General features: G+C 41.1%; 1 protein-coding gene across 2 annotated transcripts in view; it reads right to left on the reverse strand.

The window, feature by feature from the left end:
• The window catches only part of ADCY2 (adenylate cyclase 2), a 436,230-nt gene that overhangs the window by 51,143 nt on the left and 357,358 nt on the right, over window positions 1–27,729 (reverse strand). For both annotated transcript variants that reach the window (XM_082623793.1, XM_082623794.1), the window contains exons 16-18: window positions 20,884–21,021; window positions 12,889–13,008; window positions 4,052–4,221 (exon numbers count right to left, since the gene is read on the reverse strand). In XM_082623793.1, the coding sequence (XP_082479919.1) occupies window positions 4,052–4,221; window positions 12,889–13,008; window positions 20,884–21,021 (428 nt within the window). The remainder of the gene's footprint in view (window positions 1–4,051; window positions 4,222–12,888; window positions 13,009–20,883; window positions 21,022–27,729) is intronic.

A 27,729-nucleotide genomic window follows, 5' to 3' on the forward strand; every position in this document is an offset into this window, starting at 1 on the left:
CTTCTGAATGATGCTGGGTACTCGATATAACTGCTGCTTACTTATACACTTTATATGCTGCCCACAAAGTATTTATTTTATTAGGCTAAGTGCCCACACAGAGCTGGTTAATGTGCTGGACCCCTGGTTAACCCCTCTGTTCAAGCTCTCCATCCTCCACACATCTTCAGAATAGAAAGCATATTTCTAGCTTTCAGGTGAATTAACATAACGGCTGGGTCCGCATGAAATGATAATATTCATCCTTTGATACTCTTCAGTTCTGCAAGGATAAAACACACAGGAAAGATCTGACAACATCTTGCAGACTCTGTAATGAGCCTTTGCCAAGGGAAGGGAACGTGTCCTTGAAACAAAAACAACTTCCAGCAATATCAGTGGTTTATCACGATCACCGTCACCATCACCATCACCTATAAAACATCCTCAGTGGTGCTGGCTGAGGGCTTTGGGAGATGGTGTCATGGACCGGAATCAGGATTGTTGATTGATTGATTCAGCAAAGCATCTTGTACTCACAGATGATATGGAAGACTGTTGTAAATGCCAAAGGATTAGGACATGGATTTTCCTGGACCTCCTAAATATCAGACACTTCTGAGCTTTCTTCACCAAGAGGTGATAGATCACAATCACATGATGGCAGGTGAAGTACTGGGACCTTGCTGTCCTCCATTCGTATGGATTTTTAATGGCACACCCTCTCAAGTAGACTTTTTTTTTCTCCTGTAAAGTTGGCTTTCAGCACTCATGAATCTTACAGATTATCTTTGGTAGCTTTTTCTGAATTATCCATTGATCTGGAGTTTTTCTAGTGCATACTTTTGTTTTCTTTGCTGACCCTGCTGGCAAAAAACTCCCTGTTGGCTTGTCCGTGATCAATGTCAAATTTGGCTTGGAAAAGCCCCCTGAAACATGGTGAACTCACATATAGGACAACAACACAGTCCAAACTGTGTATTCAGAAGATGCCCCAGCAGTGCCCTGTAAAGAGAGATACTGAAACCGAGCAGGACCCTGTGGGGCTCCTGGGCATGGAAGCTTTTCTTTGTCCTCCATTTCTTGTTTGTAGGGAATAGACTCCAGCCTCTATGAACTTCCCTGGGTTCCAAAGGGCAGATTCGAACAGTTGCTAATCCAGGAAGGGAGGGGATGCAGAGACAAGGGAGGAGACCACCTGAGAGCAGATCAAAGAAGGACTGTAGACCCTGCACACCCCTGATCCTTATTAGTAACGCAGTCCTTGAACTATTGCTATAAGACTCCTCCCCAAATCATCCCCGGTTGGGACTCACAGGAGCCCGGTGTGTCCCCCTCTGCCTGGCAAAGCGATAAAGCTATTCTTTTCTACTTCACTTAAAACTCTGTCCCCGAGATTTGATTTGACACCGGTGCACAGAGGCCGAGTTTTCGGCATCAACAGTGACCAAAAACAGGTCAGAAAAGGGATGGCACTAAGCATGTGACTTTGATGGCACAGACCAACTCGATCAGGAAAGGAGGTGCTGCCTGGCCTTGTGTTAAGCCAGCATTTTCCTTGAAGGGCATCTATGGCTTTGGGAGGGAGGGACGTACATTGTCAAAGCAACATCTCAGACTAGTTTTTTTTTTTTTTTTAAGGATCCTAGTTTCATATCTGAAAGGGTTGTGTCAGCAATAACAAACCAGATAGAGGAGGAAGAAACCTTTATCAGTTCCTTCATGGTGGAATATCTTGAATCTCAGAAAAGGGAAAGGAAACATTGACCTCAATGGGTTTTAGCACTGGCACGAGTCACATGGTTAAATCATACACACACCGAGGTTGGGGAAATCAGAGGGGATTCCAAGCTGCTACTCAAAGGTCTCTCATTTGGGGTTCATTTTGAACTGCTATTAGAGAACACTTGTTAATGTTTTATGCTATTATTATGTTTTATGCTTTATTATTATGCCATTATGTCAGTAATATTCATCTTCTGGCAGAGGAATGCTTCCGGGAGTATTGTGGCAGCTCATGCAGAAACCTTAGTCAAACTCCTTCGTAAAAGTCCTATAATTATGTTTAATTTCCTTTCCTTTTTTTCTGCTCATATTCTGGGAACTGTTCTATTAATAATGAAATGGGAAATAGATAGAATGATAAGGAAGGTAACCAAAAGCGTTGCTTATTCTTTCTGTGATTAGTCAAGGAGTCATTAATAATATTTGAAGGACATAATGCTATCTCTTTAAGAACAAAAAACTAGAAGTATGTATAGCAGGTCAATATATGCAAAAGTTTCTTAATTAGGGGAGAGTTAAGACTTCACCCTTAAGATTAAAGTTCACTGAATTTACATTTCAATACATAAGGAAGTTAATTCCTGTTAATATTTCTGCGGAAGTTTGCAGGACTTAAACATGGTTCGGCAGTTGCACCCATCCTAGAGAGGATTCTGGCTTACCACTGGCAGTGAAGGCAGGTGCCTGAGGCTTGTCACGTCAGCCTTACCTAGCTTTAAGGTGATTATAAAGACAAAGCCAAGAGAACACACAAAAAAGACCCTGAATGAAACAAAAGGGCTCTGAAAGCAAAACTCCTTTTCTTTAACCAAATAGCTACTTCCCTGCTGCTGGGGTTCAAATAAGAGGTGGCGTGTCTCCCTCAGATCCACAAAGTAATTCCCTCCCCATCAGAAACTTGTTAATCTAATTTCTACTTTTGCTTCGGATGTGTACCGTATGCAAGAGATTTAGATTTAATAAAGGGAAATTGAGTAGTGTTCTCAGCTGTGTGTCCAAATCGGTGATGCTACATTTACTTAGGGATTCAATACGTGCTCTCTGGATATGGTAGGGAAATGTTAAAGTGTATTTGGTTGGCAATTTTGAGAATTTATTGGAAAATTAACTTCGATTTCATTTTCCTCTTGGCTAAGGAATCATATAATTTCCTTAATACAATTATGTACTTTTGCAACTCCACTATCCTCAGCCTGACTACAGATTGTTAGGGTTTCATGGCGTGGAGGATGACGAAAATTAAATTTGGTGAAGAGAATGTGGTGCAGTCCTGACACTGAGCTTCTATTGGTCAAGCAGCCATAAGCTGTCAACACAAACCATCTTTCCGGAGCAACAAATCTATGCAAGTATTTAAGGCATTTATTTTATGTTAAAAGAAATATAGAAATATTATGGGGGATTATGCAAAGCACTCATAGAAAAACTTGAAGTCTGGTGTGTCCAGAAATAAACCTAACACTTGATACAAAATGTGTTTTTGCTGTTAAGATGTGAGATGGAGAATATCATGATGAAAACTTCTTTTTTCAAGCAGGGAATAAATATTTATGCTTAGCTTATAGAAGTAATTTGATAACAGGAAACATTTCATAAGTCCAAGGGAGTGGACCTGGGAGGATCATTCTTGAAACATCTAGTCCTAAGGCTGGCAGAGTAAACACAACCAATAGGATTCCCTCCACACCAGGATGTTTTAGGAAATCTCCAATAAGAAATTTTATCTTATCTCCAACAAGTTATAGTTCCATTCACTATAACTTGTGAATGGAACCACTCACTGTCCCTGTACTTTTGTGTATATGGATTCAGTTGTTCTGACCTGGGGGCCGCACTGCCCTGCAGGGCACATTCCTCAATGCCCGGAGGCATTTTCAATTGTCATGACTTGGGGGGTGGGGTGGATTTTGTGGCATCTAGTGGTAGAGGCCAGGGACGCTGCTCAATAATCTTTAATGCACAGGACAACGCCCTGAAAATCCTTCAGTCCAAAATATCAATAAAGCTGAATGTGAAAGAAAAGATTATTCTTATCAATATAGTACACAGTATAACACAAATCCTCTCTCTAAACCATTTCATATCTGCTGATCATGTGTGATAATACCTATTCTGTGTAATCTGTAATAAAAAACACACATTCTCTTCCCCAATCATCACTTCAAAGAAACATTCACACAGTGATTCCCAATGACAGTGTTATTGCTAATTTGCATGTACTCCATGCATACTTGTGTTACCAACATCCCATGAAAGAACTAAATAGAAGGAAGAGGAAGCAGGTTACCTCTCAAATAAGACCTGGCTGTAGTCATCCAGGATGTGGGCATGAGTGTGGAGAAAGATGATGTTGTAGCCCACCAATGCCACCATCATGATCAGCATCTTTAGCTCATAATTCACACGCAGGAAAACCGAACAGGATATCAATCCCAGGATGCAGCTGTATATAAAGTACTGGAACGGGGAAATACGTCAGATGAATACTTGGGATCTCTTCTGAGGAATGCCAAAATGAGAATTAAAATTGGGGACCACCATCAAGCTCACTTGGTCAACTCCCAAACTGACTGTGAAAGCAGATGAATTTGTCTGCTCTATGATCCAGTGATACATGACTAAACACACTGGATTTAGAAAAGAATTACTCTTGACATGGCTTGCTCACCCAGTGTAGCATGTTTAAAAAAATAATCGTGCATATGGCCAAATACTCTTCAGAAATAATTTTTAGAAATCTATATTGAAGCTATGTCATTATTAGTAAATGTCCTTTGCTTCTTGAAAATGAAAACAATATGGCTCCCTACATATTTACAGATTAAAACAAAATGACAGTACACAGAATCTTTTATGGGCTTTCAATGATTTAATTCATTAAGAGGGTACAAATCATTACAGGTAGTTCTATTAAAGGTATAAGAAATCCTAGACATTTTATTTAAAAAGCAGATGTGTGTCAGAGGGATTATCTAGAACAGAAAGGATTTAAAAAAAACCCTAAAAGCTTTGAACTATATTTAAGATAGATAACCAACAAGGACCTACTGTATAGCACAGGGAACTCTACCCAATATTCTGTGATAACCTATATGAGAAAAGAATCTAAAAAAGAATGAATATATGTATATGTATAACTGAATCACTTTGCTGTACTCCTGAAACTAACACAACACTGTAAATCAGCTATACTCCAATAAACTTAAAAAAAAACACCAACATTCTAAGGGTTCACAGGCTTCACCAGACTACTAAAGGGTCTTTATCCCAGATAAAAAATCAATTAAGAAAACTGGAGGACATGAGAGGAATTCAGCGGTGAGTCTTCAACATCAGCAACAAGAATATGATTGAAAATAAACTGTAGCACCGTACAAAGTTAAAAAAAAAAGAAAAAGAAGAAGAAGAAAAACAGCAAGATTTAACACTGGTTGAAAATCAATTGGCCATAAGTGTGAGGGTTTACTTCTGAACTATTAATCCTGTTCCATTGGTCTATATGTTTTTACTTATGCTAGTTCCACATTGTCTTGGGTACTGCCGTTTGATAGTAAATTTTGAAATTGAAAATCAAAACAAAACAAAACAAAAACAACAAAAAACACTAAAAGCTTTGACCTGGGTGAGTCATGACTGCCCTGGAAGTAGACAGGCACCAAAGAAATCAAAGACCCCAGTGTGAGGAAGAAGGCTGGCACGGTCCATCCTTTGTGGTCCATGGGAAGCAGCTGGCAGGCCTGCCCTGTGTTAGCACTTTTCCATTTACCACAATGGACATCATCAAGACAGGATAGCCCTGGATTCAGTTCTGCTCCAATCACTCGTTAGCGGATTTACTTTAGGTCAGTGCCCTAACTTGCATGTGTCACAGTGGCCTCATCTGTAAAATGAGGGTAATAATGTCCTCCTTCTAGGTCACTGAGAAGAGCTTGGAGTCCATGGCCCTGCAGTCCAGGAGGTGCCCGCTAAGTGGAAACAGTTGTCATTCTCACAGTGTTTGTTTGCTGGATAATGGGGTTTTAATAACAAGGGTTAGCTACTATCTTGGCGTGTCTGCAGCAGAAACAGCACTCGGTAAAGTTTAATCACTTTAATAAAACATAGATCCCACTGATGTTTGATAAATCCTGCCTTTAAAAAATAGCTCAGTGGGGCTTCCCTGGTGGTGCAGCAGTTGAGAGTCCGCCTGCCGATGAAGGGGACACGGGTTCGTGCCCCGGTCCGGGAAGATCCCACATGCCGTGGAGCGGCTGGGCCCGTGAGCCATGGCCGCTGAGCCTGTGCGTCCGGAGCCTGTGCTCCGCAACGGGAGAGGCCACAACAGTGAGAGGCCCGCGTACCACAAAAAAAAAAAAAAAAAAAAAAAAAAAAAGCTCAGTGTGTAAGCTATTCCATTTTAGTTACATTATATGGGATAAGCCATGTATAAACTGCTTATTTTTGTTATTCTAGCTCTTCCTTTTATTTCCCCAGCTAAGGTCATCTACAGTCAGCCATGGGGAGGCTAATATTAGTGCATCAGTCCTGTTCTTGGGGGAGAAAGGAAAGTCGGAAGATGAGCCACGGTGGTCCTAGCGGGCACCTCCTTCCCTGTGAGAGGCACCCATGCAGGGATCAATGCAGATCCTCACCAGTGAGGACTGCGACTTGGCATCTCAGCTTCAGAAGGAAGACCAGCAATTAACTCCCTTGGGTCCGACAAGCATTGGGTCAGTCCTCGGGAAGTAAAGCATCCCTAGGCAAGGAGCATGATGGGTGGTGGCGGCTTAGGGAATGCTGAGTTTGTAAGTGCAACTTCTTTGGCCACAATTCCCTGAGGTCAGTTCTCTACTATTCTGACCACTGATAACCCCACGACAGAGAATAGGAAGAGGAAAGGAGGAGAGGAAATGTGTCCTGACGGGACCATCTGGCTGGCGGAGAGGAAGAACAGAATCAAGAGGTCTGGGAGAGAGTGGGTGGGCACCACCGACTCAGTCTCCCTAAAGTGGAGGGTGAGGGAGAGATAACCTGTGCTTTGAAACCAGCCCTCACGTATAGGGGACTTTGCATTATTACCTTAATGACTTAAATTAATTACTTAAATACTTAATGACTAAGTATTGCCCTCAGAGGACAGGTGTGAGGCTCAGTGATTCAGTGGACATCGGTGCTGGGACAGCTTCTGAAAGCAGCCCAGGGAGCCCCGCAAAGTGTCTGGGGGTCTCTGCATTCCTGTGGGCATGTGCACAGCAACCTGACAGGGCAGGCTTCTTTCTGGTGGATCGAATAAAACACGGGCTTGCACTTTGTATGTCTTCTTTCTTTAGTTCATTTTGGGGCTCATCCACTATTAGATTTTTCACAAGTATCCATCCCCACCAAGAGTCTGAGAATCCCTGGTTTTTAACCTGGTCTTTCGTCAGCAGTCACTGTCTTACACAACTGCTCCGTAAAAGCCACAAAATCACTTTGGGAACGCGCAGCAGGCAAGGTTCCCGCTCAGCATCTCACCCTTCTACTCACAAAGCAGCTCACTGGTACAAATAAAGACATGCCTGTCCCCTGCACAGGTGACCCAAGGTAAGAAGGATGATAAAGCCCACCTTGACGAATTCTTGTGAAGATTAAAGAAGATAATAAAAGTAAAGCGCACAGAACAGTGCCTGGCCCATGGGAAGCCATATAAATTCTGCTATTATTGTTATAAACTGGAGCTCTTTGTAAGACTTTTTATTTTGTTTTTCTTCTTTTTTAAAAAATTATTTTATATTGGAGTATAGTTGATTAACAATGTTGTGTTAGTTTCAGGTGTGCAGCAAAGTGACTCAGTTATACATATACATGTATCTATTCTTTTTCAAATTCTTTTCCCATTTAGGTTATTACAGAGTATTGAGCAGAGTTCCCTGTGCTATACAGTAGGTCCTTGTTGGTTATCTATTTTAAATACAGCAGGTGTACACGTCAGTCCCAAACTCCCAATCTATCCCTCCACCCCACCCTAAAACACGATTTTAAAAAGGATTCTGCTGCTAAAATTCTGCTGAAAATCATCATTGGAATGTACATTATCAACAGTTCAGCCTAAGTGAATGAGTAGCAGAATAAGTAGCCCTTTACATGAGTGTGTGTGTGTGTGTGTGTGTGTGTGTCAACGTGTGCACGTGCATTTCGGGGGATTGGGGGCAGTAGGATTCTAAAAGTTTTCTGAAACACCCCTAGTTTGAAATATGTGCCAATACCTATAAAATATGTCTATGATTTCACATTTTAAAATTCATTCTTAGGCTTTTAAAGGGTTAGGGTTACACATTTCAGGGTTAGGGTTACTAAAATACATATGTTATGTAAGTAGCCTTTTAGTCCATTTTCTATTAAATAAGCCTTTCTAGAAGGCTTAGAGGCCATGTGCAAGGTGATGTGGGAATTCATTAAAGGTAGATTGGGACCCTGAAGGTAGCGACAGAGGGAATGTGTGAATAAGGAAGAATAACAGGAGAAGGCAAGGCTGGGAACTCTGAAGAGCAGCTGCCTCTACTACATAAGGTAGCCCTACAGGGAGGTCGCTGGATGTCAAGAGCTCTGGCTGTAGGCTCCTGAGCTGAGTTCTATTAGGACACTATTACTAAGAACCTTATTTTTATATAAGTTTAATAGTTAATATAATTACTAGTTAATTTTTTTTTTTTTTTTTTTTTTTTTTTTTTTTTTTTTTGCGGTACATGGGCCTCTCACTGTTGTGTCCTCTCCCGTTGCAGAGCACAGGCTCCGGACATGCAGGCTCAGTGGCCATGGCTCACGGGCCCAGCCGCTCTGTGGCATGTGGGCTCTTCCCGGACCAGGGCATGAACTTGTGTCACCTGCATCGGCAGGCGGAGTCTCAACCACTGCGCCCCCAGGGGAGCCCTATTAGTTAATATTTTTATTAAGTATTATTTGTTAATATTATTTAAATATCATATATTACTATTACTTAATATTAGGTAACTAAGTTAAAATTGGTTCATATAGTTAATAATAATTTTCATATATTAATCGATGAAATGAACTTGCAGTTTGACACCAAGGGAGAAGCCACTGTCATCTTTGGCAATTTACTTAAGTACCATTTGTTTTCAGTTTCCTCACCTGGAAAACAATTATTCCAATATCTAACTCACAGGGTAGTTTTGTGGATGAAATGATATAAATGCCTGATATAGTGTGAACTGCCTACATGGAAAATATTCTTTCTGGTTGATTCTGTTGGACATTTTTAAATGACTTTTTCTCCTGCTACAGAAATAATACATCTGATGTTAAAAATTAGGAAATATACAAAGGACACATATAAGAAGTAAGCATCTCTTAAAATTCCCAACATCCAACTTGACCCATGATTAATTAATTGTTTTGAATATCTTTCCAGCTTTTATTTTTGGTATGTGTGCTACTTGTAATTGGTATTATTATTTTAGAAAATTGGGAATGGATTTCTTGGAATGTTTTTAAATGATACTTCTCACTTAATAGCTTATAAGTATATATTTCCATGTCATTAAATAGTTTTCTACAACATCTTTTGTAGTGGCTGGATATAATCTTATTGTATGTTCATAACAAAATTTGTTTAAACAGTTAAATTTATTCTAACTTTTAGGTTGTTTGCTTTCTTTTCCTTTCTTTGTTGTTATTGTTACATAAACCTTTCGACAAACACCCTGGTAGCTAAATCTTTGCACCTTTAAAATTACTTTCTAAAGTTAGTATTGCAGAGTGAAAACTATGGCTGTTTCTATGCTTGTTTTTTTTTTTTTTTTAAGATGTTGGGGGTAGGAGTTAATTAATTAATTTATTTATTTTTGCTGTGTTGCATCTTCGTTTCTGTGCGAGGGCTTTCTCTAGTTGTGGCAAGCGGGGGCCACTCTTCATCGTCGTGTGCGGGCCTCTCACTATCACAGTCTCTCTTGCTGCGGAGCACAGGCTCCAGACCTCCAGGCTCAGTAGTTGTGGCTCACGGACCTAGTTGCTCCACAGCATGTGGGATCCTCCCAGACCAGGGCTCGAACCCATGTCCCCTGCATTAGCAGGCAGATTCTCAACCATTGCGCCACCAGGGAAGCTCTCTATGCTTTTTGATGACTATTATGAATGCCCATTAAAGTTAGTATTGCAGGGTGCAAACTATGTCTGTTTCTATTCTTTTTGATGACTATTATAAATGGCCATTAAAGTCAGTATTGCAGGGTGCAAACTGTCTGTTTCTATGCTTCTTGACGACTGTTATAAGTGGCCATTAAAGTCAGTATTGCAGGGTGCAAACTATGTCTGTTTCTATGTTTTTTGATGACTATTATAAATAGCTATTAAAGTCAGTATTGCAGGGTGTAAACTATGTCTGTTTCTATGCTTCTTGATGACTGTTATAAATGGCCATTAAAGTCAGTATTGCAGGGTGCAACCTATGTCTGCTTCTATGCTTTTTGATGACTGTTATAAATGGCCATTAGGAAGTGCTGTATCACTTTTTACCTCCTGCATCAGCGCCTGTGGATGCTCCTTCGCATCCACTGTCAACCTCAGGCATCATATACAATGAGGTTTGAGAGTAATAATGCAGACATCATGCACATCCACAAACGGCTTTCCCAATGTTCCTTCCAATCTATTAAGAGGGAAGCCAGGATGTCTCCAGGCTCCTCTGGGACCCCTAAACTCATGAGTTAATAATGTCGTTTCTGTACAGATAGTACATGAGCACGAGGGGCTTCCTTGGCAAAGCCCATCATAATCCTCTTTCTGAGGACTTATTATTGGAACAATTGTAACCTATTGACTAAGTCTGACCTAGATTTTGAAAAGTCTACTGTGTGCTTTTTCAGAATCGTTGAAGGTTGAGGAAATGTTCTTTTTTGCCATTTTTGGGTTTCTAATGATTTTCTTCTTCTGAAAATAAGATATCATGCATAGACGTACTTAAATGAAATTCAGGATGATGACCTTATTCCTGTTAGGGGGGCCAAGGACGGTGAGTTGTTCAACCCAAAAATATTGGACGGAGAGATTTTCTTAAAAAGATGATCTGCCAGCTATACTTTCCTTTCCTATGAAGATGCATATTTACTGTAAGTTGTTAAAGTGCCTTATGAATGCAGCATGGGGATGGTTTGGAGGCTCGTCCTCCCTCCAGGGGCAGATGGACCATGTGTGTGCTAATACCATCCATCCAAGGAGGAAAAGCCAGACCACACAGGTAGTTTGAATCATTCTCTAAAGAATGGGGTTCCAAACTGCCCACAGTGAGGTCACAGCCAGTAAACCCTCATCATGAATCCCATCCCTCACTTTTCACATAAATGAAATAGAAAAGACGGTGTCCAGTCCTCCCTGGGGTTCACAATAATGCCTAACATGAAGGCCAGGACCCTGTGGATACAGGACGAAGCTTATGCCATCCTCTGTTCCTGAGTCTGTGGGGACATTGTTATGGACTCCGGTTAGCTGTCATGGCTTAAAGGAACACCACATGCCCCTGCTCTCTGTACACAGAGCTGTGAGTATCCCAGGAAATTGAAATGATGACATGGGGGAAAGGATCAAAGCCTAATATCAAAGGGAGAAAGAAAGGAAGTTTCCTTTATCACCAGAGCTAATGGAGTTTTAAAAAAATTGGTAGAAAAATTTTAAAATATACATATTAAATGACCAATTTCAGTGCCTGGAATATGTGAGACAAATGAAATGGGAAGAATCTATGTTACCTTTAGATGATTATTCAGAAAATGGAAAGGAGAGTATCAAAATTATTGTTTTTTTTGCACAAACAATTCATGGAAGAAAGAAGTTATTAAGCAGTAAATAATTGATTTAACTCCTTTCACTTAAATGACTGATGTGTTAGTAAGTTTTGAAATTTCAATCTAGGCCCTTAGTAAGGGCTAGTTAGTAAGGAGTATTTGAAGATACAATTACTGGACAGCATTTGCAGCCAAAGGAGAGGGAGAAATTTGAGCTGCGGTCCCTGTCATCACAGAGTCAGGAAGCTAACGCTAATTCACCAGAACAATTAGCAAAATCTGTAAGCAACAATTCAGTGACATACAATCGAATGCTACATGCTGGGATACATTCTATAAAATGTAGCATTAAGATAAATTGGTGCAGCCACTATGGAAAATAGTATGGAGGCGCCTCAGAAAGCTAAAAATAGAGTTACTATATGATCCTGCAATCCCACTCCTGGACATACACCCAGAGAAAACTATAATTCAAAAAGATACATGTACCCCTATCACAGCACTATTCTCAATATCCAAGACATGGAAGCAACCTAAATGTCCATTGACAGATGAATAGATAAAGAAGATGTGGTACATATACACAGTGGAATATTACTCAGCCATAAAGAAGAATGAAATAATGTCATTTGCAGCAACATGGATGCAACTAGAGATTATCATACTAAGTGAAGTAAGTCAGACAGAGAAAGACAAATATCATATGATATCACTTATATGTGGAATCTAAAATATGACACAGATGAAATTATCTATGAAAAAGAAACATACTTACAGACATAGAGAACAGACTTGTGGTTGCCAAGGTGGGAGGAGGGATGGAGTGGGAGTTTGGGGTCAGCAGATGCAAACTAGTATATACAGAAGGGTTATACAACAAGGTCCTATGGCATAGCATAGGGAACTATATTCAATATCCTGTGATAAACCATGATGGAAAAGAATATGAAAAAGAATATATATATATATATATATATATATATATATATATATATATATATATATATATGTATGTATGTATAACTGAATCACTTTACTATAAAGCAGAAATTAACACAACATTGTAAATCAGCTATACTTCAATAAAAATAAATTAAAATGTCGCATTAAGAGAATTAAGACACGAGTCATCTGTGAGAGCCTCAAAATTCCATTGAAAGTTTCCACATGTGGTCTAATCGGTGCCCGTTGGCTGGGACTTTCTGCTGAAGGCTGGTAATTTTTACCCAGTCAGGACATACTCAGATATGGAATCTGAAGAAGAAAAGTCAAGTCTACAACAGATGAGGTGCAGGCCACGGCATTCAATACATAACAGCATACAGGAAAACAACAAAAGCAATAATAACGAGGGAGATGTTCTTACCGGCAGGAAAAACAAATTTTGCGCACGCAGCATTGCTACCTGACTATATAAGGCAGGAAGACTTGTGTTCGACGCATTGGCAGTTGGAAGAATTGTCTCCTCTGACTCGCTCAGGAAAAACTGCAAAGAAAGCGTTTTTACAATGAATTAGTGCAAAGGAGAGTAAAGAGTGAGCAGGTGGGTGCTAAGTTTATTAATGACGTGTTTTGTCACCTCCGTGAGCAGGATTGTGTGGGCAACTCAGCATCTTTACTTCCAGTGCGAATCCCTTCATCTTCTCTTTGAGGCTTTCAGAATTTCTATTGAATAAGTAAATAACTCCTGCTGTACTCTGCACTTCATAGTGAACTCCAGAACTCCCGAGGTGATGTTAAAGACAACAGAAGCACCTTGTTAAATATAAATTTTAAAATGAACCAAGGACACGGCAGAGGGTTTGGTTAGAATTACGACCTGACATCACAACCCTCACACTTTCAACTCTGCAGCAGGAGATCAGAGTCTTCACAATGTGTTTTTGCAGGATCTTCACCATCATGGCTCAAACGTTAAATGAGTCAATGCAGTTATATGAGTTTTTTTTTTATATTAAGAAAATGATTTTATGGGAAAAATGCAGTAACTGGCATCAACAGTTGTCTCTATTATTTGTGAGTGCTTGGTATCTCAGAATCATGAGGGATTGAATTTGGAAAGGAAGGATGCTCTTAGGACTATTGGAAAGGGGATCCTGATTTAAAAAGAAAAGAAGTAATCCTGAGAAAATAAAAATGATTAGCTCTTATGTAATGGTCACCAATACCAGCACCCAGAAGGAAAGTGTCAGCCAGTTCCAAGGTAGGAAAAATTCAATCTCTTTCTGTTTCTCTCTCCCTCTCTCTCCCTCTCTCCCTCTCTCTCTCTCTCTCTCTCTCGCTCGCTCGCTCTCCTTCTCTGTCTCTGTCTCTGTTTCTCTCTCTTTCTGTCTCTTTCCTAGACGAGCTGCAGCACAAACTGTTTAGGTAACCAAGGATCAGTTACTTTCCATACCACGGCTGCAGGTCAGAGAAGTGCTCAGTGAAGATAAACTAGAGAATCACTCAGGCCAGGTTCCCTTAAGAAAGAGATTCATCCCATCCATGAAACTAGGCTAGGTCTTCGGCACAGGGCTAACCGTCCATATTCCAGGTCTAAAAAGTAAAACTTCCCTGTAGAGTTTCAATGGTTGCTTTTGTTCCCTTCCTTTCTTTGGTCTGTTTCCTTTGATGGCAGAGTTCTTGTCAAATACCTACAGTAATTTACTTAGGTAAATAAGAAGCCATTTAAATAAATATATAGATATATTTAAATATACTAAATAATATATTCTTGAGAACATTTCCTCTGAGATTCCAAGAATGATACTAGGTACAGTGTTTTTGCCCATTATATCATTTGATAAAATGCTGACTGAAAAGTCAAATAAATGTAGTAGATTTCTTTATTTACTACTAAAGAATTTATCAAAAATGTCACAACCCCTGGCTGAAATATCAATGTGCTAATTATTTGGAAAAAAATATATCAGGAAAAGAAATGAAGTAATTGCTTGGCAAACATAAGGTTCCAAAATGTTAAAAATTTAGATTTGACAGACCCAACATACAATTGATTTAAATATTAAAGAATCAAGATACGACAAATAAGAGACCGTTTAGCTTGATAGGTTACTAGTCTCAGGCACCTGAGATCTTAAAATAATTTTTAAAAACCTTCCTGATTATATCAGCATATAAAGAAGAAACTAAATTCTTGCTGTACAAAGAGTAGAAATATATCCTCTGAAAGTTTTACCTTGCAAGGCCGCGCTGCAATAATAAGATGGTTTGAACTTGAAAAACAGTGGAGAACTTTAAGCAATACATCAGGAATGCTTCATTAACCCCCTTCTGCTACTTTTTTCTAGTGTTTAATTAACTACCCCTAAAATCAAGAACCTCTTCATTCTGTCTATGTGGCATCACACTGCAGTTTGGAATCAATTTTCCTCTTCTGTCCTCTTAGTCACTTTAAAATAACAAACTCCTAATTACAGCCAGTCCAAGCTCGAGGGTTATCAATCCACATCCCTGTCCCTTCCATATTAAAGTGCCACAATCTTCTGCACAGAATGATTTCCTAGTAACATAATTATTTGGGGGAACGCCTCTCTATCTATTTTAATATTCTACAAACTTTGTCATAATTGGGAAAACGATACCCTCATCCTGGACAAGATATCCTAACTAAGTGCCTATTTTTAGCCCTAGTTCCAAATTTTACATTTCCCAGGCAATGTGAAACATCTCAGAATTAAGTTTTTCAAATAATATTAAATTGTGAACATGTGATTTAATACCGTGTTAATAGACTGATAAGATCATTGCTTGTCATTTGGTTGGAAATAGAAGTAGTTAACTAATTAGAATTAGATTACCAATTAACTACTAGTTAACCACGGCTAACTCCTTGTCTATGTGGCTCACAAAGCTGGGCTATTTATAATATTCTCTGGGAAGTTTCTCAGAAAAGTTGCAAAATGGTGTGAGGCATCACATGACGACATTGTCAAAATGTCAGGAAAAAAAAGGCAGAGGATCTGAGTTTCTCAGACATGGTTCTAAACAGTCAGTTGGAAACTAAAATGGAACAAAACACGCAGGCTTTTTGCAATTTGCTACCCGAAACCCTCTATTTGAAAAAAAAGTCTGGATAACTGGTTGTTTTTTTCCACTTTTTATTGGCGGGTTTAGTGAACACCGGGTATTTTAAATGTCCTGGTAAAATCTCACAATTCATTTTAAATAAACCTGACCTGGACATTTCATCATTTATATTAGCGTGTAACAGGAGTTAAAGGAACACCATCCCTGTTGACCCCAGCTCTTGTAAGGGCTGTGAAAATTCAGCCTCAGGATAAACATTAGGGACTAAAAATCCATGTGGAGGCTCAGTGTGGAAGGGTCCATCCACACAGTCAGTGGCAGAGGGAGCTTGCGGGTGGCCTCAGCCCTCACATCATCCCTAAGGCTTCTCTCCTCTCTGAGGTAAAGAGAGTGATGGTGGTGATGATAGAAAAGTAGTTAATAAGGGCTGTTTGCCACTGGCTGGAAAAATCCAGGGCAAACTGAGACGTCCCCCCGCTGTGGAGAGACTGGGCATCAAAGCGAAAATGAGAACTTTAAAAACATTATTGGAAGTGAAATAAACCAGACACAAAAAGACAAATATCATGTAATCTCATATATGCGAGGTATTCTAGAATAGGTAAGTTTATCGTAACAGAAGGCAGAGTAGAGGTTACCAGAGGCCAGGGAAGTGGGGAGTTATTGTTCATGGGTACAGACTCTGAGATAATGAACAAGTTCTGGAAATAGATAGTGGTGATGGTTTGCATAATACTGCAAAGGTACTGAATGCCCCTGAATTGTACACTTAAAAATGGTTAAAACGATAAACTTTATGTTATATATATTTTCCCCAAAGGAAAAATAACAAACATTGAAAACAGAAAAAGAAAAAAAAAAGAAAAAAAAAAGGAAGAAAACATTTTTTCCTTGTCCCTAAAAGAATGCTTCAAAATCACAGGAGCTACAGAAGAGGATGTGAATGTGCTGTGACTTTAAAAAGATGAAGTTTCCTGACAGAGAATCATCCTCCCAGTGACTTAAGCAAAGCTTGCTCATGAAGGCAGCCCCTCGCCTAACTCCCACATAAAAGAGCTGCTCTTCCCTGGAATGTGAGTCCAACACTTGGATTAGCCTCATGGGTTAATCACTGCTAAGAAAGAGCAAAACTACAATGTGGGGATAGGGCTCAGTCAGTCTAGGAACTGTATTCTTAGAAGAAGTACCAAGATAAGTTTAAAAGCTATACAGCTACTACATTAAATAGAAACCTCTCCTGGATGGAGGTTTGAAGTGGGGCTAGGAGAAAAGGCACAGAAACACCACTAGGAGCATTTGACCGTGTGCAGGTAAAGACTACCCGCCTCCATAGCAGGAGGGGCCATCTTCCCAGAATGTGAGAGAGGGACCTGGAGCCCACTTCCCTGGCGTGGCACCCCAAAGATGGTCAATTCTACCAGCCCAGGTCTCAGTGCTGCTCTGGCACCCCCTGGTGATGTGTGTGACCCAAGGGATGTCACAGCACCATGCAGTGTGGCTGGGGATGCAGGACCTTGTGTCTATCTTATGCAGTCAAAATGCAAGAGGTCGGGGATCCAAATAGCTGGAGAGCATTTCTCTGTAAATCATCAGATGCATTCAAAGATGGCACCCTGATGGACCAGTCCTTCCCCTTCTGTGGTGAATAAGAAATGACAAGAAAGCTCAAGATCTAGGGAAAGTGATTTCTTTTGTCTACCTAATGTTGCATTTCATACTGTTTTGTGATGTTTCTTTGAAATAAATACAAGGAGAACATCTGTATGGGAGGGAACCACTAATTTCACCAGGTATCAAGAAAAATAATGGAAAGAAACGAATTAATTTAGCTTGTTCCTTGTCCCGCAGCCTCTGATACCAAGGGGCAGCTCAGTGAGTGGAGCCTTATTTCATTCTTTCTCAAAACTCATCCATCATATTTTTAATGTGTGTCCCATAGACTTCTCGACCTCACTTGGCAATGCACTTCCTTCTTTCTGAGGAAGGAAAATGACACTGGAAGATGTGTTTCTGGTACAGAAGATATATTTCTTCTTTCCAAAGGGATTGCAGCTACTGTAAAAATATCTACTCCTAAATGCTGAGCTCATGCAACATTTATAGACAGTGATTGAACTGCCCATCAATCACTAATTATCCTAGGAGAAACACAACCAGCTTCGAATAAGATTTGTTTCGCACTTCGAGTCTATCTTTTAAAAACTAGGTAATAAATCCTGGTTTTATAAGGTCAAATTGGATTTCATGAAATATGTTTTCTTTCTTAAAGGGTTGCCTGCTTACACATTCATTCATTCATTCTCTCATTTAGTAATTACGGAACGGCCCCTCCTTACATAGAGGGTGCTTTCCTAGGACACATGAAAAAATAAACAAGTAAAACACCCCTCGCTCTTAGGTGTGTGGATGTTGTGTTACATGTGTTACCATTCAGGACGTGTGCACAGGTGAGTGCACAGGTAAATGAGTGCACAGGTGAGTGCACAGGTAAATGGGTGCACAGGTAAATGAGCACACAGGTGAGTGAACACACTCTTGAGGGATGAGGAGACTTGATTATAAGGGCACAGGGGGCCAACACTCGTCAGGGCAACGGAACACACTCGGTGTCTGTTAGAACCGCTCAGAACTCTAGCTAGTGTTGTCCTTCAAGTGTGTTCTGTTTCTTCCAGCCCCACCCTCTCCTCCTTCATGGTGGAGCTCACTTCTGTCCCAGCTGTCTCCTGCAGCTTGATTTACCAATCTCTTCTTGGAGCTTGCTGGCACTTTCTCCCGGACAGCTGGATCTCAGAGCAACAGGACTAACACACACATGCCTGTTACAAATTCCAGCATGAGGAAACCATTTCAGGAAATGCTCATGTTTCTCCAGTCTCTCACCACTGTCCTTTGTGTCTCTGTCCATCTTCCTCTGTGGTGATAGATTCATATGCTCATGCAATAGACACGATACTGCCTGTGCAGGAAACCTAGGGGTCCTAACGGCTAGTGATGTACTTGCTGAAAGGCTCTTCCAGGAAAGGCCCTCTTGTCTAGTCTTCAGTCCCTCATGTCACATTCCTCACCCTGAGGGCTCCCCTGCTCTGGTGACAGCTCTGGGGCCACAGTCACAATATCCTTGGGTCATCATGCAGAGAGCCCTTGGCCCACCGTCTGGGGCCCTGGTGAGCACGTGCCTCAGGCTGACTGCTACCAACCTCCCCTGGAGCCCTTGCAATCTGAAGTCCCTCCTGAGCAGGGTATTCTTGAGGGAACTACCTGTCCAGACAGGGCACCATGTCCCAGCTCTTCCCCAGTCAGTCCTGACGAAGCCCTTGTTGGAAATAAATGATGTCACGGTCTAGGTATGCCTGAGACCTAGAAGAGGAGGCCTCCATCCCTGGAGGGAAGGTCTTATCATCCCTGGAGCAGAAAGACAGACTCAGATGCTGTGAATGTCCAGGAGGAGGGTGATGAGCCTGGGGAGAAGTCCGGGAGGAGGGCCAGGATGGTGGAGTTGTCATGGTGAACTTGACACAGCAAGAGAGCTCCACATAGGAACACAGGCTGGTCCTGGGGAAGCCTGCTGGCTGCATGGGCTTGACAGCCGAGCCCCCTCCCCCCAACAGACACCATTAGTTCTAACTGCACAGGAGCAAGTGGGAGCAGCCCTTTCCTGAGCTGACCTCTGAGGCTGAGCAGGTGGGTAGAGGAAGGCGAAGTCATGGTGACACCTCTCACTGGTCTGTGCCTGGGAGGACCTACAGTAGGGCCCGACCTCATGTCCTTTCTCAGGGGAGTTCCTACAGCGAGCTGGGGCATGTAGTTAAGTGAGGTGGGAGAAGCCAGCTCACTTGTCCTCCAGTTAAGCACACGGGAGGACACCCAGGAATCCATACCCAACCTCCTGATGGGCAGGAAGTGGGAGGAAGGAGGGCAAGCTAAGGCTTCCCTGCCACCTTCTTTCCAGGTGCCCTTAAGATGGACTTCAAGGCAAAGTGAAGTGGAGGAAGGGGCCCTCCCACCTCTGCAGCTGGCACCCCAGCCCATCTGCCTTCCAGCTGGCATCACCCTCACCTGAATCTCCAGGTGTGTCTGGAGAAACTATATGACCCATAGTACAACACTGAGGACAAATCCCAAGCAAATATTCAAGGTCCTTACTTACTCTTTCAGCCTTATTTATTTATTTATTTTTTTGCTGCTACTTGGTACACATTTCTCTCTCTTCTTTGTCCTAGATGCCAAATGCCCCCCTTCCTTCTCATCTTTCATCCACCATCTGGTGGAAGTCCATCTGCCCATCCTTTAGAATCCTGTCCCGCAGCCTGGCTCCCCTGTCCTTGCCCCCTACACACTTCCATGGTTGGCTCGCAGATGCTTTTATAAGTTTACCCAGCTGTCGGTCTCCTAAACTCCACCGGGAACCCCTGGGAGGCAAACTGTCTTTGGGTTCTGAGGATCTAGTGATGTACCAGGTGCGTATTTATGCTCAATAAATAGATATATTTTTTGCAGAATGAATGCTCATTAGTCTCACCTATGAAAACTATGTCTTTATTCTGTAACACACACGCCTCTTCTCCACAACCTGGTTTTGTGTTTCCGGAAGGCAAGGAGTATACTCATGACACTGCAGTTCCAACACTGGTAAAGCACCCAACATAAGAAGGAAATTCACACCTATGGTTGATGGTGATGATGTCAGAATAATCATAAAGTTGTGTCTCAATGTGCACTGATTACCTAAGTGTCTATTTTTAAGGCCATACCAATAGTAATATTGATACAGTAAGAGTGACCACTGGTTCAATATTTACCAAATACCTCATGTTGTCTTAAGTGTGCTCAGAGCATTGGTCCATACCTTAAAAATCCACCTTGGAAGAGAAGTGTGAGTTCTCACTGAGAACTAAAAGAAGTTCTCAGTTTTCTCCTGAGAAGTGAAGTGGAGGCTGTGGAAGTTTGTAATAAAAATTCTCCAAAATCGAACAGCTGGTAAGGTGGGAGCTGATGTTTGAAATCAGGCCCTTTAAACCCCAGAGCAGGACACCTTTCCCACTGCACTCTCCTTAATTTGCTGGTCCTGTTACCCCTGGCTGATCACCCTGCTGACATTTGGTGGCATTTCTTTAGCCGGAGCCAAGACAAGCTATGAGGTAGGAAACTGCTGGAAGGAGCCTCCCTCCCTCGCGGTGGTTTCCCCAGTCTGCATCCTTTTCCCTTAGCGAAGCCGCTGCTGCAGCGGTTGAGGGCTGAATCGAACAGGCAGCAATTGGTGTCACTGAAGGAGCTGTGGGAAAGCTTTCCAAATGCCATGAGACAGGCATCGCCCGGCGAGGCCCTGACTTACCATGTTGAACACGGCCATGGTTAATATGATGGCCGTGGTGATGACCGTCAGGGAGATCCGAGGCCAGGGGCGGTTGGCGATGATGCCCGACGACTTTAAAAGCCACAGGAGAGAGGCAGACGCTTTTTTGCTGCATTGCTGGGAAGACAAAGGAAAATAAATGCGTTGTTATTTTACGTATTTTCTCAAGTTTCTCAAGGATGTTTAAAACCACAGGATGCATCGATACTCTTCACAGATTGAAGAAGTAGACCATGTTGGCATCATTGTTACAAATTAGGAACAAATTAATTACGTTTCTATGACAAATTAGGATGTGCTTGTATGTCCTTTAAAAGAGTCCTGAAATTATGTTTAAAAATTCTTCTGGTAAAGGAAAAATACGCCAGGTAATTAAACCACTCTGGGTGATGTGTTGGGTCTCAGATCACAGCTGTGAGGAGGCAGGTTTCATAAATTCAGGTGATTTACGTAGAAAGCGATCAACACGCAGCTAATCCTAAGAATACAACCGGACCATAAAATAGTTTGGTGCCTGCACCTGTGAAGACAACACCCAGCGTTCTCAGCTGAGGCTTGTGGTGATGGCTTGACCTCATCCTGTCCTGCGAGGGCCTCATCCACATGGAGAAGCTCTACTTTTTGTTATAAACATTTTTATTTTTGATTGTGTTAAAAAATGTAAAATGGACCCTCTAAACTATTTTTAAGTGCACAGTTCAGTAGTGTTACTGCATCCACACTGCTGTGTTACAGATCTCTAGAGCTGTTATCTTGCACAACTGAGACTCCACACCCACGAAACAACTCCCCTTTCCCCCAGCAACGCTATGCTACTTTCTGTCTCTAAGCTTCTGTGCAGTCTAAGTACTCATGTAAGTGGAATCATGCAGTATTTGTCTTTCTGTGCCTGGTTTACTTCCGTTGGCATAATGTCCTCTGGGTTCATCCACGCTGTAGCCTGTGACAGGACTTCTTTCTTTGTATAAGGCTGAATAACCTTCTATGTAGAGGCCACATTTTGTTTATCCATTCCTCTCTTGTTGGACACTGGCATTGGCTACAGTGAATAATGCTGCACTGATCAGCATTATAGTTTCTAAGAAGCTCTTTTCATGTGGAAGGAACTGAGGTCTTTATAGAATGACAGCCAGCTTTCCCTCATCATCTTCTGTGGGCCAGACTCTGCTCTGTGGGAACTCAGTGATGGGCTAACCTCACTGAGGCCTCAAGGCTTCCTGGGGAAGCAGAAACGTGATGTTCACCTTTGTCCTGGCGGTGAGAGAGCAGAGTAGGGAGAATCCTAACCTGTGGGTAACACAAACCTGGCCAGTGCCAAGTATCCCGGTACCCACTGGAGTGGGTATTTACATATGTTATCTGATCTGACAGGCATTCTTAAGAGTTCTCTAGGGATCTAAATTTTAACTTCACGCAAAAGGGACTGTGGATCCGAGGCCATGTGTCCTGGAGCCATTAAAAAAAAAGGTATCATTTCGAAAAAAATTCAGAAGGAGGAATAAATATACACCTATACACTTTTGACTTGCACTAATAAGTTAATATAATGAGAAAACTGTTGCGACAGCAATAAAATTCAAATAGAGAATATTCCTTAATAGCACTAATAAACAGTGCTTTTATTTCTCAACCTATTTCACATTTTCTTTCTGCGTTATTCTTTAAAGTATTGTTGACTTAAGCACTGCAATTTGTTAACTGTTGATACAACAATTAAATGAGACTGTGTGTTACTGGATGAGAGGTAGTGAGAAAGGTAACCGGCCCTGTGGCTCCGCATCAAGTCCCTATAGCTGTTAAACTTTCCGCAAGTTAATTACCCTCTTTGGCCTCAGTTTCTTCATCTCTAAAATGAGAATAATAGTGCCTGCCTCGAGGTTTAAATGAGGTACGTAAGGTTCCCAGAACAGGACATATGTTAACTCTTCTTATATTTGTGAAGAAAACATAATATTTCTCAGAAACATTTTAGTGACTAAAAATTTATTTGCTCTACATCTAGATGAACAAAAAAACATTTTTTTCCCTTCCATTCCACTATAGTCTTTTTTTTTTCCCCTTCAGCTCCTGATATAAAGAGATGCAGAACATTTGTCTACAGCATACATCCCTCACTGATGTAGAATTCCAGGACAGCGTTTAGGGCTCAGTCCTTGGGCAGATTCTCTTGGGTCTTTCTCTGGTTTCTCCTACATCCTGTCTGGGAGAATGGGGCAGTGCTGCCCTGGATTCTGGGGACTGCCAGGAGCTGAATCACTGGCTGGCAACCAGGCTCTGCAGAGCATCTTCCCACCAGCAACTCAGGGGGAGCCAGATTTATGCCGTAAGCTTCTTCCCCAAAGCAGGGTGCGGATAGGGGTTGGTGGTGGCGTTAAGTCTGTTTTCCAATGAGATGCCCTGTAATGCTGTGAACATGCAGTATCTTTCAGGGTCACACGGCTAGAGGACACCCACCTGAAAGTGTACCACTATTGTTCAATGCATGCTACTTGGAATAATATTAATACCACATACCACAGTCAGATCTGCATTCTGGAAGAGAAGCTATAAGAGTAAAGAGCAGAGATTCAAATAGAATATCATAGTCATCCAGCTCTTATTCCAGTAGGAGATGATGACATTTGGCTGGACTCTGGCAAATTAAGGCAATATTTATGTATTTGCATCCTAAGTGACTAGGATTAGTGTTTTTATTGAAAAGAAAATTATTAAAGTGGATACTTTTGTGTCTGTACACAGACATTGTCAATAGATATGATAAACATTTTGAGAGCAGAAAACACAAAACTGCTATTTTAGGAGAATATTTAAATCTAAATATTACATTACAGATTCCATGTCACAGTCAATTAGGTAAAATATTATCTGGTTATTACACAGACATACTATTGAAATTATGAAATTTAAAAAATTACTGTTTGAATTTTTAGAATAATTCATGGTGATAATATTGCCAAATATGCCATCTAATAAGAATATGTTATATTCTGCTTACAAACTAGTCATTTGCTGAAGCAGATTTGGGCAGACACACGTGAGTTTTTTCTGCTCCCGTGACACGCTGGGCAAAATTACAAACTGATGGCCCTAGAAACTACTGCCTCTGTGTGCCTACTGTATATGTGGCAGAATGTCCTGGAAATCTGTCATGTTCCTACTCAGCCCTGCAAAGAGCACTCTTCTTGGAACTGCTCACTAAAGACGCATGGGGTTGGCATGCGTTGGGCTCAGGACACCAGATTCAGGATGCAGTAGGTTCAATTCCTTCTCCGTTTAGTCTTCCTATGTGACTCCAAGTCCCCCCCGTGAAATTGTTTTTAAACCTATCAAGCCAAATACTCATTGTCCTTCAGCTCATGGAGACAGGCAGCCTCCCCTGTCTTTGCATCCTGTCACCAAGTAGAGGCAAAGTAAATACAGCTGTTCTGAAATATGAAAACTGGTAACACTGCTGGTTGCAAGGATGAGGAAATAGATGATGATGGAGATGGGGACCCTGAACTACAAAGACAGTGCAGGAAGAAAAGGAGGAAGATACAGACCTTAGGGGGAAGAGAAGAAACCAATGATGGGAGGAAAGGAGAAAAAAGACTAAGAACTTAAGATAGAAGGAATCCGATTAAGGAAAAATGGGAACATTGATTCCATTTGTAGCTCTGAATAAAAATTACAACTTGGATCTTAACATGATAATTTAGTTCAGTTTATTCTGTTTTGGGTTAAGTATTCAAATAGAGTCCCTGATGGAAAAATAAAGTTTATCAAAATTTACACCATCCTAATGAGACATTATAAATGATAACATCTCAAAGAATATTGTGGTGTTTATTCAGAAGATGCCATGCATACGAAAATGAGAGCATGCCTGCTCTGTACTCAGGGTAGTCATTCTATCTGATCTTTGCTTTAATCACTGGCATCGTCTCAGCCAAATCTGTTTCCTCCCTGCCGTGATCATCAGTGAGGCTCACTGTGTTCTATGATTGCCTCTTCTTACTTACAGTGAGCTCACTGTAAGTAAGAAATGTTAGAAATCCTTCTAGAAATGCTCTTGGCTGGTAATGCCACATGCATCCACTGATAAATATGGAATTGGTACTAACTGTAGTGGGAGATGTAAAAGGAGAAAGAATATAAACTTATATGAAAACCCTATGGTGGGGACTTCCCTGATTGCACAGTGGCTAATAATCCACCTGCTAATGCAGGGGACATGGGTTCCATCCCTGGTCCGGGAAGATCTCACATGCTGTGGAGCACCTAAGCCCGTGAGTCACAACTACTGAGCCTGTGCTCTAGAGCCCATGAGCCACAACTACTGAGCCCATATGCCACAACTACTGAAGCCTGAGCGTCTAGAGCCTGTGCTCCGCAACAAAGAGAAGCCACTGCAATGAGAAGCTCACACAGTGCAATGAAGACTCAATGCAGCCAGAAAAAAAAAAAAAAAAAAAACTATGGTGGAGTTAGTGCTTGGGACAATGAGCAGTGTGAGTTGCTAGAAAGGGTGTGGATGAATGTTAATGTTCTTCATCCAGAAGATGCAGAGATTCTCCATGTAAAAATAAAATGCTCTTAATCTGTGTTTTGCATTTAAAAAAAGAAAAAACTATCTCCACTAAAAATATATTCCATTTCTTCCTTCCTCCCTTCCTTTTCTTCTTTTTGAAACTTTTGCACTGGAAACGACTGGTAGTCTCTCTTCCTAAAGTTCCTCATAATTTAATATTATAATTATTAAAGCAGATTGTGTTTGCAGTCTCATTAGTGTTCCTTTTTAAAATAAACCGATGTACCTGAAAAGAAGTAGATCCTTATATAGGTGAAGTTTAATACAATGAGAAACATTTCAGAAAGTTATAACTATATCACAGTGGCTGAGTAACAAATTTTTATTATTAGAACTCATCCTAAAATCTTGCCTGAAAGCTATGGTGAAGTTTATCATATAAACATACACTTTTGCATAGTTGTCTAAAGGAACACTTTGCCTTTCCTACTTTGTCATTTTAATTGGGCAGGGACTATCTTTTTGAATGGCAGCAACAAGTTGCAGCAATAATTACTTAAAACATTTAATGTCACAGAGACTGATGTGTCTACTTTAATTATCCTTGGATTTCCCACAGACTTTTATTTCAACCAATCATATTTTACCAAATCAACCTGTTTCTTTGGTACGCCTTGGCCGAGCCATATTCCTCTGTCATTTATCCACTGTGTGGTCCTCATAGCACCGCCCACATTGTGTCATCTTTGCCGACACGCTTGTCTCTGGTCATGTGGAGACCTGGTGAGGGACACTGGCCTCCTCACGCCCATCTGTGTTTTCTTTTCTTTTTATGTTTTTGGCCACGCTGTGCAGTTTGCAGGACCTTAGTTCCCTGACCAGGGATCAAACCTGGGCCCATGGCAGTGAAAGTGCCGAGTCCTTACCACTGGACCTCCAGGGAACTCCCATAACCCATCTTTGTATTCCCAGAGGCAGCATGGTGTTTGGCAAACAGTCAGAACGTAATAGATGCTTGCTCAATAAGCTCCCTGTCTTAACGATGGACCCAAAGAGAAATTCCTATGGGCTGGGAACAAAGAAGGAGATCACTGCTAGCAGGACTGAGGCTGTGGGGTTGGCCTAGGAGTGTCCTGAAACTGGACATTACCTAGGGCTGAGCTTTTAATGCCCACAGGGAAAAGATGTTGCCTTGGGTCTGCAAAAGGTGGGCAGCTGGGACCAAGACCCCCGAATAAAACCAGAAGCCTCAGAAGGCTATTGTCTCCATGTGGAGAAGTCTAGAAGAACTCCATACACTAGATCAAGGAAGTACCAATAAACTTGCAAAGATAATTCAAACTCTAAATATGGGTGTTGGTTTTGAAATCACATTATCTGCTTCATAATGAGAATTCCAAGGTGAGTGGTTATCAATCAGACCAAAAACCAGAGAAAGACCTTGGGGCTCTGGCTGCAGCAAGAACAACACTGCTTATGAAAAATAGTTCACATCACAGGGTGCAGGGCACATCCCAGTTGGGAAGGGGGCAGTCCCTACTGAATGATCTCATAATAAACAAAAATTATAAACTACATAAGAAGACCTTACAAGGAAGAATAAACAGAAATAACAGATAGTAGAATTAGTATCATGATATCTGCAATTATTATATCAATCTGAAATAGTCTGTAAAATAAGATTAAATTAATAAAAGATGGATTAGAGTTCATAATGAATAATCAGTTAAGAGAAAGCAACAGGCATATTTTAAAAATGAGCTCCATAGACTCTCTAGAGACAAACATGTAGATATTGAGATTAAACACTCAACAGTTAGGCTGAAGAGGGTAAGATAGCTCTAAGGAAACAACCTGTAAAACAACACAGAAATATAAAGCGATAAAAAGTATGATGTTGAGGCACAGAAGGTACAATAAAAAGGTTCAACATACTTGGAATGAAAGTTTGAGAAAAATAGAACAGAAAGACAGGGAAAGAGGCAAAATACAAGAACATATGGGATGACAACTTTGTGGACCTGGAGCACAATATGAACGCTGTGGCTGAGACAATGCACTGAGTCACAACCAGGAAAAATGAACGTAAACCTATTCCTTAACACAAGGAGCCAGTTGACCAAGACAGACAAAGAACAAATCCTACAAAAACAATCAGAGAAAAGACATCTACCAAGGAAGAACAATTAGAGTAGATTTCTCCTCAGTACATTAAAATCCAGGAAAATATGGACTCATGTCTTCAAAATGTTAGAAAAATTATTGACTAAATTATTAGTCAGTGAGGAAAAAAGGTTATTTTTTAATATAAAAGC

This window comes from Mesoplodon mirus (assembly GCF_964341445.2).
Source record: "Mesoplodon mirus genome assembly, chromosome: 5".
NCBI lineage: Eukaryota > Metazoa > Chordata > Mammalia > Artiodactyla > Ziphiidae > Mesoplodon > Mesoplodon mirus.